Source organism: Callospermophilus lateralis, chromosome 1, assembly GCF_048772815.1.
Source record: "Callospermophilus lateralis isolate mCalLat2 chromosome 1, mCalLat2.hap1, whole genome shotgun sequence".
NCBI lineage: Eukaryota > Metazoa > Chordata > Mammalia > Rodentia > Sciuridae > Callospermophilus > Callospermophilus lateralis.
Window position 1 is genome coordinate 204250155 of NC_135305.1, and position 11141 is coordinate 204261295.

An 11141-nucleotide genomic window follows, 5' to 3' on the forward strand; every position below is an offset into this window, starting at 1 on the left:
GGAGCGGCCCCGGCCCGGCCGCCGGGGGCAGCGCGATCCCGCGGGGCCCTGTGAGCCCCCAGCGCCACGGCACCATGGTACGCAGGGCCCTGCCTGTCCCCCCGCTTATCCGCCCACCTGCCAGCTCTGCCTTCCCGAACGCACGGCCCGCGGGCTCGCGTGAAGGGCTGAGTGATCTTGCCCCTCCCCCGGTCTTCCCGACCCCATCTGCCGGGTCCCCGCGGGCCGGAATGCAGCGCTACGGCGCCGCTCTTGGCGGGGAGGGGGTTAAATTCCTGGGGTGGGGGCACCGGCGCGAGAGGCTGAGGTCTTGCTAGGCACGGGCGGAGGGGGCGCTTCCCTGCGCACGGGACGGCGCCGCCCTCCGGCTGGGTGATGGGGGGAAGGGGACTCGGATTCCCGCCCGGGCCTTGGGCCACGTGGGCGCTGGAGCCGCCCAGCCTGGGGATTGAGGGTGGCTCGGACCCAGGGCTGGGGGTGCCCCTAGCTCCGGTCCAAACTCCTGTGTGACCTTGGCCCAGTCCCCCGCCCTCTCTGGTCTGCTTGCCAGGGGAGGAGGAGAGGCAAGGGCAAAGAAGACTGGCATAGACACCCCCCATCCAAAAGCAGGATCCTAGAGGTCACCAGCTTGTGCCCCCTCGCTCAACCTGGGCTCACCCACTGCTGCCCAGGGATGAAAGGGTCGACACCAGCTTAGGGAGGCTCAGATGGATGCCCCAGGTGTCATTCCGGGGCCTTCCTGGAAGTGAGGCTGGTACCCCTCAGGTGTAGCTCTGCAGCTTCAGCAGGTGTCTTCTGACTTGGGAAGGGCTTGAGGGCATGAGATCCCTGGCCCCAGGGTGCCTGACCACCCTCCTGGTCCTGCATCTTTGCCAGGAGAGTGGCCTGGGCTGGGGTGTGTGGCTGCAGCTGGCACAGCCAGATGGGGAGGGGCATCCCCAGCTTCAGAGTACTGGCACATCTGGCTGGGGAGGCCAGCACAGCTGGTGGCCACCGCAGAGGAGGGGCCATACAGGGAGCAGCTGTGCCCTGCTGAGGGGCTGCCACTTAGGGATTCCGGCAGCATCTCTGTGCCCAGGATGTGACCATCGTGACTGGGCGGACGGCCTTAGGATGGAGTCACTGCCCTCCTCTCCCTCCTGAGGCCAGAGGGCTGGGGCGCACGGAAGGGTGTTTCATAATGGCCGAACAGAAGGGATGGAGCCTCCTGATCTGAAATGGGCTACCCCTAAATGGCCTGGCTTTGGGGAGCCCTTACTCAGGCTGCTTTCCCTGGAGGCCTTAAGGAGACCCTGTCCCTGCCTAAGTTGTTCCCTGATCCTTCCCTGACGTGTGGGGGCAGTGGCTCTGGGGAAGAGGTGGCAGGTGGAAGGTTGAGTGGAGTTTGGGGAAGTACCACTGGTCCCTGGCTGGGAGATGCCTCCTCCTGCTTAGCCAGTCATCTGACCACAGGAAGTAGCTCCCCGTCCGGCAAGGCAGACATGGCTCGGCCAAGCTGGGAGGCCAGGGCTCTGGACTGTGGACCCTGCCATTCTGAGCCTTGGTTTCCCCATCTGTGCAGTAGAGGTAGATCCCAGAAGATGAATCAGAATGAGTCAGAGGAGGGAGATGGGAGGGGCTTGGTGCCATGGCCCAGTTAGATTGGCCAGGCTTGGACAGGCCAGCAGGTCTAGGACAAAGTGGGGGCCGATGGTGGCTTCTTGGCTGGGGGAAAGGGTATGGTGGGAGAACTCAAGGAAGATGGTGTCCATGGCTTGTGGCCTGGCCAAACTAGGATCTGAGAGAGCGCGGCGTGGGTACTGCCCTGGACTGTGGCTGCAGGGGGCAGGGTCCAGGGTATGGCTAGAAGCAGGTGGCCCTTGCTAGCTTGTTAAGTTTCATCCCGAGGCTGTACTCATTCCGGTGAATGTGGAGTTGGACTGGACATCACCATGCCTGCCCAGTCTGGGCCCACCCGCTGCTGCCCCAGACAAGGAAGGGTGGCAGGAGGCAGGGTCCATCTCAGGTCCTCTAAGGAGGAACTAGTTTTGTGGCTTTGGGGCAAAGTACCTCAAATGAGGGAGGCTCTGCCCAGCTGGGAAGGCCCGAGGCCAGTCAGACCCTAGAATCTGTGGGGTTGGTCTGTCCCGCAGGGAGTCAGCAGATACTAATGGAACATCTGCTGTGCACTGGAACTGGGCAGGCTGTCCGTCTGCACCCCCATCTTCTGGGGAGTCTGCTGTGTCGGGGCCATGGATGGTGGGTTGGCTCCTATTCAGGGTAATTCATATGTTCTGGATATGGCTCTTGGGCCTCAGAGTCTGACCTATCAGACCTTGAAGGCCTCCCCAGGGCTTGCCAGGTGGGTGGCCTCCAAGGTAGGGCCATCCTGGAGCCTCTGGGCCTGGGCTGTCCCTGACTGGGTGAAAGCAGGGAGCTGCTGGGCCGTGGGCAAAGGGGCGCAGCAGAGCAATGAGTGAGCTCTGGAGCTCTCCAGCCACCTTGGAGGGCTACAGGAACAGGGTGAGGGAGAGAAACGTCACAAAGTCTCCTCTTCTGCAGCCCTTGGGCCTGGGCCCACTACTGGCGAGGGAAGGGGCCCTGGGTGCTGCCTGGTGGTCAGCAGAGGCCGGGCAGTGAGTGAGCGAGCTCGCCTGACTCCTGTTGGGCCGGCTTTTCTTCCCATGTGTCAGTAGTTGAGGCGGAATCCAGGAGGCTCAGGAAATGCTGAAGGGGTGGGCTGGAGGAAGAGGAAGGGCACAGTGAGCAGGATCCTTCTAGGTTTGCCTGGGACTCTCCTGGTTCTAGCACTCAAAGTCCTGCCTCCCAGGACACCCCATCTGCCCTGCAAACCTGAATGGGTGTCACCAAAGTCACCTTTCCTCCTGTTCCCTTCCTAGCCGACTCTTCCCATTCACAGAGGAAGAGCCCCCCAGGCCCAGGAAAGTTCCTGGCTGGCCCAGGAGCTCATCTTCAGCCTGGGGGGTCTGAGTTCTGCAGGCAGCTGGCCCAGGCTGGCACCCGCCCTCACCTCCTTGCTCAGCTTGGACTCCTTCCTCGCAGGGTGGAGCCAGGAGATGGGCTGCCTCCCTCCCTGATAGCGGGCGCAGCTGTGGGTGGGCAGGGGCCGCTGCCCTTGACCTCTGCCATGCCTCTGCCTCCGCAGTTGCTGGTTGAGAAGACGACCGACTCACCAGCGGTGGAGTTCTCGCTGGTGGAGGACGTGGCGCTGCACTTCGCCTGCTTGATGGGCCGTCTGAACGAGCAGCGGCTCTTCCAGCCCGACCTCTGTGACGTGGACCTGGTGCTGGTGCCCCAGCGCAGCGTCTTCCCGGCGCACAAGGGCGTGCTGGCCGCCTACAGCCAGTTCTTCCACTCGCTCTTCACCCAGAACAAGCAGCTGCAGCGCGTGGAGCTGTCCCTGGAGGCGCTGGCGCCGGGCGGCCTGCAGCAGATCCTCAACTTCATCTACACGTCCAAGCTGCTGGTCAACGCCGCCAACGTCCACGAGGTGCTCAGTGCCGCCTCCTTGCTGCAGATGGCCGACATTGCCGCGTCCTGCCAGGAGCTACTGGACGCCCGCTCCCTCGGACCCCCGGGCCAAGGCACCGTGGCTCTCGCCCAGCCGACGGCCAGCTGCACCCCGGCTACGCCACCCTACTACTGTGACATCAAGCAGGAGGCTGACACCCCGGGCCTGCCCAAGATCTATGCCCGTGAGGGCCCCGACCCCTACTCGGTGCGCGTGGAGGACGGGGCTGGGACCGCTGCTGGCACCGTGCCGGCCACCATTGGACCCGCCCAGCCTTTTTTCAAGGAGGAAAAAGAGGGAGGTACTGAAGAGGCCAGAGGGCCCCCGGCCAGCCTCTGCAAGCTGGAGGGTGGCGAGGAGCTGGAGGAGGAGCTCGGGGGCCCTGGCAGCTACAGTCGCCAGGAGCAGTCCCAGATCATCGTGGAGGTGAACCTCAACAACCAGACGCTGCACGTGTCCACAGGGCCCGAGGGGAAACCGGGCACTGGGGCAAACCCGGCCACCATGGTGCTGGGCCGGGAGGACGGGCTGCAGAGACACTCGGAGGAGGAGGAGGCTGATGAGGAGGAAGAGGAGGAGGAGGAGGAGGAGGGTGGTGGCAGTGGAGGGGGAGAGGAGGAGGAAGAGGAGGAGGAGGAGGAGGGTGGCAGCCAGGGAGAGGAGGAGGACGAGGAGGAGGAGGCGCACAGCGAGCCAGAGGAAGAAGAGGAGGAAGAGGAAGGGCACAGTGAGCAGGATCCAGAGAGCTCAGAGGAGGAGGAGGAAGATGAGGAAGAGGAAGGAGAGGCTGAAGGTGGGCAGGGGCCAGTGGGGACTGGGGGGCGCCAGGGCAGCCGAGCAGACCCCCCTGCCCACAGTCGAATGGCCACGAGGTCCCGGGAGAATGCCCGGCGCCGGGCCGCCGCTGAGCCTGAGGAGGCTGGGCAGCGGGGTGGGAAGCGGCCAAAGCCCACTGGAGTGGCCCCTGCACCCGCCCGTGGGTCACCAGCCACCGATGGGCTGGGGGCCAAGGTGAAGCTGGAGGAGAAGCAGCACCACCCATGCCAGAAATGCCCACGGGTCTTCAACAACCGCTGGTACCTGGAGAAACACATGAACGTGACCCACAGCCGCATGCAGATCTGTGACCAGTGTGGCAAGCGCTTCCTGCTGGAGAGCGAGCTGCTGCTGCACCGGCAGACGGACTGTGAGCGCAACATCCAGGTGGGCCTCAGGGCGGGCTCCCACACTCCACCTTGCTGGCGGCACTGCCCAGGTGGTCTGCAGAGACCAGCTCAGGAAGGAAGGCAGGGCCCAGGTTCTCAGGGATAGCACTGGGAGTTTTCTGGGAGAGGGGCAGAGCTGGGCTCTAACATGGAGAGGACAGGCATAGACAGTACCCTTGGCCAGAGGAGCAAAGGTGACTGTGGACATGGGAGGATGTGAACAGAGAACTGAGCACATGAGGCCATGGGACAGCCAAGTCTGAGGAGCATCGAGTCAGTGTTTTAATAAATCCTGAGGGCTGCAGAAAGGCCATCCGGGCCATCTTGTATGGTTTCACAGGTTGTGCACTGCACAAAGTACACATGAAAGAAGGAGTGGTTTGTCCAGTAGAGCCCTGTACAGATCAGGGGACAGACCAGCCAGGGATAACACCTGTACTCGGCTCCTCAGCTGAGGAAAAAGGGATTGATAAGAAGTTTGGGAAGAGCAAGGCCTGCTGGGGTCAAGCTGGAGAGCTGGGCTGGTTGCCAAGGCCTTGTCCAGTATGAGTCTGTGCCAGTCTAATTCCTCAGGGTGGGTGTGGCACAGGGACAGCCCAGTCCCCCCACGTGGCTTTTACCTTTTCTGGCCCAGAGGGGGAGAGGAAGCAGTAGGTACTAATTGCCTGTGCTAATTGCTAATTGCAGTGCCCCGAGGAGACAGCACTGTGTGGGAGTTACCTGGGACCTGGCCCTACTCCTAAGCACCTGTTCCTACTTGCCTACCCCCGGGCTGCCCTTTGGCTCTACCTGCCGCACACCTGAGCCCCCTCCCCACCTGGGGATCCTGACAGCCAGCATCCTGGCCTAGCCATGAGTGCTCTGGGTGCTTTGCGGGGATGGGTAGGTCAGGGACCAGGGGAACGGCCCCTCTGTGGCCTGGTAGGACTTGGCGCCTCTGCCTCGGGCAGGCCTCCCTGGCTGGCCCCCTAAGGACCCATCCCCGGGGGGATGGATCTCCATGGTGTCAGAGCCAAGTCAAAGCCAGGGCCAACAGTGATCATGCCCCAACTCTGTCGGGACGCATCCCGAGGGGCTTCCCCATGAGCTGTGGAGCTGCCCACCCCAGGCAGCCCTTCAGCCAGTGGGGTCTCCCCTCTGGAGAGCTCTGTCCCCTGAGCACAGAGGGGTTCCTCCTGGAAGAGGTGACTGAGGGAAGGAGGAGGGCCCGGTGAGACCCTGGGAGTGTGAGCCAGCAGGTGGTAGGGAGGGCAGGGGGTCGCCTCCCAGTTCTGGTGGGCTGCAGGCCAGAGAGGGGCATCTTGTCCACCACCATAGGGTCCTGATAGGGACCCAGGGCCTAAAGTCCTCTCACCCTGCAGTGTGTGACGTGTGGCAAAGCTTTCAAAAAGCTCTGGTCCCTTCACGAGCACAACAAGATCGTGCATGGCTACGCAGAGAAGAAGTTCTCGTGCGAGATCTGTGAGAAGAAGTTCTACACCATGGCCCACGTGCGCAAGCACATGGTGGGTAAGTCCAGGCTGGTGAGGTGCAGGCTATGGAGAGGAGGCTCAGCTACTAGGTGTGCTGGGCAGGACTTTCCATCCAGGCGGATGGGAGGACTCCAATTGGAGGATAATGTGAAGGGGTAAGGAGGCCCTTCTCAGCTGGAAGCTTGGGAGGCTGCTGTGACCTAGACAGGCTCTGGAGCCAGGGGTTTTATGTACAGTTGGCCAGGTTGCTTATTGCATAAGGATGGCTGGATAAAATGGCAGGTGAAAACTGGAATCCAGCTGGCATGCTGCTAACCAGGCTGTGTGTCCTGGCAGGGGGTTATGTCCACCCAAGGAAGGGAGCACCTTTTTCTAAATTATACAAAGTGCCACATGGATAGGCACAGGTCCTCTCTCGGTCTCACAGCAGCTGTGCCTCTGATTTTTTCTCAACTTCTGGCCCTCACAGGGCTTCAGTCTTCTCTGAATGCAACCTCCCCCCAGGGCTCACACCTGGACACAGTAAGGAGGCCCCTTGGGTGTGTGTTGGCCACCCCATTGCCTTGGGAAAGGCTGCCCACTCCCTCTAGGTGGGCCTGGCTGGGTGCCTAGTGACATATGGCCCTCCCTGCCTTGACTAGTCTGGGCCCAGGGTTTGAGGAAGGGTGGTCAGGTGGACAGCAGGTCCGTGGCCAGGTCCTGCTCCTTTTCTCCACTGGAGAGTCCTGGGGGCCTTCCACTGTGAACTAAGGGAGGTACCCCTCACCCCAGGGTCTAAGCCAGGAGCATGCTGGGTAACCACGAGGCTTAGTGAGCTCTGAGCTCAGAGGGTGGGAGTGAGGCTCTTCTCTATCACCAGTTGCCTCCTCCCAGATGGTCTCTGAAGGGTGTTTTGGACCTCATCCATCCACAGGTTGGGTGGGTTACTATTGAGGTCCAGAGGCTGGGGCCTTGAGTGCATGTCATCTCTGGTAAAGCCTGTGGTCCTTGGAGCTCAGTGCCACTGTCAGTCCCCAGGAATGGGTGGTGGTGCGGGATGCCCCAGGAAGTGGGGTGTGGCCCAATGCGGGGGTGCTCAGGCAGGCCCCTGAGATGTGACGGCCACGGTGCCCACCTCCAGCCCACACCAAGGACATGCCCTTCACCTGTGAGACCTGTGGGAAGTCCTTCAAGCGCAGCATGTCCCTCAAGGTGCACTCCCTGCAGCACTCGGGGGAGAAGCCCTTCAGATGTGAGGTGAGCACATGTCTCCTGCCTGTCCTGCCCCGGAACCATCCAGGAGGGTGGGGATCCCAGCAGCTTAATACCAGAGGTGTGTGTGGGGGGGGGGGAACAGGAAATGGAATGCAGGAACCAGAGATGCCTCCCAGCCCTTTGATGGCGGGCCCCTCCCCTGCTCCACCCACACTTTGCCTTTTCCCCACCCCGGCCCCGCCCACATTGGGGGTTGGAAGTCTGTGGGCTTGGGGGATAGGTGGGCAGGAGAGGTGGAAGAAGGAGCCTCCCTGCTGGGAGGACAGCTGGAGATGCAGAGCTGCAGGTGGGGTGCGGGCCCTTGGGAGAGGAAGGATGAGGGGCTTTGGGCTTTAAGCCCAGGTCTTTATGTCTGGGACCCTCTGCTGTTTCTGACCCCCGATCTCAGCCCGACTCCTGCATGCCCTTGGCCTCCCCTAGTACTGCCTCAGCGCCTTACCTCCTTGCCCAGGAGCCCCTGCCCCATGTCTCTTTGGCCCTGGGGCCAGGAGTAGCTGGCCCCTCCCTGAAGGCTGCTCTTCTCTGCCCCGGGCCTCACCCACCCCTACCCCCAGAACTGCAATGAGCGCTTCCAGTACAAATACCAGCTGCGGTCACACATGAGCATCCACATCGGCCACAAGCAGTTCATGTGCCAGTGGTGTGGCAAGGACTTCAACATGAAGCAGTACTTTGACGAGCACATGAAGACCCACACAGGTGAGGCCGCCCCCAGGGGTGGGCTGGACCTGCCCCCTTCTCGAGATGCCTGAGATGGCCTTGGCCAGGCTCCTCTCAACTCTGGGTCTCAGTTTCCCATTCTGTAGAAGGCTCAGTAGGGCATCCTTCCTTCTGCCCAGGCTTGTGTGAGGCTTGGCACAAAAATGGTCCTAGGTGGGGAGGACCCGAGAGTGCTGGGGTGGTGCCCCCGCCCCGGGGTTCCATGGGGCAGAGAAGCTGGCCCAGGCTTGGGCATGGCGACCACCCCCCCACCCCCGTGACACCGTGCTGCCCACCCCACCCCAGGGGAGAAACCTTACATCTGCGAGATCTGCGGTAAGAGCTTCACCAGCCGGCCCAACATGAAGCGGCACCGGCGCACGCACACGGGCGAGAAGCCGTACCCGTGCGACGTCTGCGGCCAGCGTTTCCGCTTCTCCAACATGCTCAAGGCCCACAAGGAGAAGTGCTTCCGTGTCAGCCACCCGCTGGCCACCGACGGGTCCCCGGCCCCCGGCCTGCCCACTGCCCCGCCCGCGCACACGCTGGCCCTGCTCCCGGGGCCACCGCACCTGCCACCTCCGCCACCACTCTTCCCCACCACGGCCCACGGCGGCAGGGTGGACGCCAACAACTGACCCAGCGCTCCTGCGGGACCTGGAGCCCAGGGCTGCTCCAGGAGGGACCCCGCTGCCCTCCCCTCCTTCCTGGGGCCGCTGCCCCAGAGGCCCTGACCCCGAGGGGCGCGCAGGCTGGCAGCCCCCCAGAGCTGGTGGAGGACACCTCACTCCGAAGTGCCCCCCTTTCTGCAACTTTTTGAAGCCTTTACTTTTTTTTTTTTTTTTTGAAAGTGAAGGATAAAAGATAGTTTGCAGCACCCCCTCCAGGAGAGGGGGGTGCTGGAGGCAGCAGGTACAGTGGGAGGGAGGGGCCTGAGCATGAGCCGCAGGTATGGCTGGTCATGGCTCTGAGTCCTGAGCCAGGCTGGGCCTAGGTTAGCCTCAGTAATTCATCCTCACCTCCACTGGGCCCCTAACTTGCCCCATCATCTTGGAGGCTTTGGGGACAAGTTGGGTATCAGCTCCCCTTGGAGAAGTTGTGCACCCAATCTGAGGGCTGTGGACACAGAGGCAGGGCCTTGAGACTGGACATCTGCGAGCATGTGGGATGGGAAGTAGTCAGGTGCAGACCCAGTTCTATTCCCTGTGTAGTACGCCAGGTGGGGGCTGGCCCCCAAGGATTTGCTTCTCTCATTTATACCCTTGCTATCAGGCACAGAGATCCCCAACCTGCACCGCACTGCACCCGGGGCCCCAAGTCTGGGAGGTGTCCCAGAGTTGCTGGACCTCAGTTGCTGTGGGCCAGGCCCTGGGTAGGCAGACAGGCTGACTTTCTGCAGCACCTTCTCACTGGGGTTGCAGTCAAGGAGTCCCTGCAAATGGGTGAGACCCCAGGGGCAGAGCCCCAGGAGGCTTAGGCAAACATTTTAGGGTTCCAAGGTGCTATCAATGGGGAGGGGAGAGGGCTGCTGTTCATAGAGCACCCCTGTCCTTTCCCAGCTACCCTGGCTATATTGCCTACACCAGGAGATGTGCACATATGTCTGAGTCTGTCAGCTCCCCAAAGGCTAGCTCCAGGCCTCATCCCCTCCCTAGGCCTAGCCACAACCTGCCCATCTGGCTCCTTGCCCCTCCAGGGTCTCTGCACTGATGGGTGGGCACCTACATACCTGCCTTTGAGAGGAGCCTGCATGTTCAGGCCCTGGGGGAGCCCAGCCTGTGCCCAATGCTTGCCCCAGGAGGCAGGCACTACTAATAGGATACCTTTTTTTGTTGTCATTTAACGTCTTTATTCCTACCTTTAAAAGTGGGAGGAAGGTTCCATAAGCTACATGTTTCCTAGTTAAGCTCTTTCCTATTGTGTTTCTTAGATTTTTGTTTGTTATACTCTTTGCACCTTACACCCCCAATTCTCCCCCCACACTACCCACCACCTTCCCAGTATGGCTGGAGTGGGAAGAGGCCTGGGCCCAAAGGACTGGTAGAGGAACTGAACCCCTCTGACCTTCTTGGAGGCCCATGGCGTGGGGGGCAGAGGGCTGGGGACATTTTAATCATCAATAAACGAAGCACTTTATTCTGTACAGATGTGGGCAGGCCCAAGGTGCCCGAATGATTTGAGGATCTATAGTCCAAGCCACACCACACTGGTTATTTTGGGCTTGGAGGGGCAATTCCTGCAGCTTCCCGGTGCTTGGGCCCTTCCCTGGCCTGGTTGAGTCTGAGACTGCTGTTGGAGCAATACCAACCAGAGTCTATAGATGGACCCTCAGGCACCCCTGTGTGTCCTCTGGGAGAGAAGCCCCTTCCCGGGGATGAGGTTCCAGCAACTTGCAGAGTCAGGGCTGAGCCTTGCAGCCTCCTGCTTTACATAGCTTTTTTTCCTCCCCCATCCCCCTTGATCTCTGGGCTTCCGTGATGTCCTCAGGGTCCCCTTCCCTCCCACTTGTTATTTCTAACCTCTGGCCCCAGTGCCTGGCAGCTCTTTAGAGCTGGCTCACATTTCCCCCCAAAAGTGGATCTCCCCATGTGGGCTGTAGGCAGGTACCCCATGGCTTCTCCAATTCATCCCTGGCACTAGGGTCTTCCATGGCCCTCCTTCAGCCTGAGTCCACCTGCAGTCTGTCCCACCATATTTTAGTAAACAGAGGTCAAAGGCAGGGAAATGGCAGAGAAACCGTGTGCCAGGAGCTGGATTTCCTGGTCTTGTACATGTCCTCTGTAGAGGTGGGCAAGGGGGTCCAGGCAACTGGCTGGGCACTTGTCAGAATGGTCACTGTAGCTGTAAGTGGGCATGGCCAGCCCCTCTCCTGGGAGGCCCTGTGTTCCTGGTGCTAAACGCTGTCTTTATCTTGGGCCCATGTTGAGGGGAACACCTTTCCGGCCAGACCACAAGGCCAGAAGCAATAATGGAACCTCAGCAGTGCCGGTGTGGATTGGG

The 11141-nt window shown here is 61.3% G+C and overlaps 1 protein-coding gene across 1 annotated transcript; it reads left to right on the top strand.

The window, feature by feature from the left end:
* Positions 1 to 10284, top strand: Zbtb47 (zinc finger and BTB domain containing 47). Its single transcript, XM_076844143.2, has 6 exons — positions 1 to 77; positions 3146 to 4714; positions 6078 to 6225; positions 7309 to 7424; positions 7997 to 8141; positions 8448 to 10284. The coding sequence occupies exons 1-6, from the start codon at positions 75 to 77 to the stop codon at positions 8777 to 8779; spliced, it is 2313 nt and encodes a 770-aa protein (XP_076700258.1). The 5' UTR covers positions 1 to 74; the 3' UTR covers positions 8780 to 10284.
* Positions 10285 to 11141: the final 857 nt, after the last annotated feature.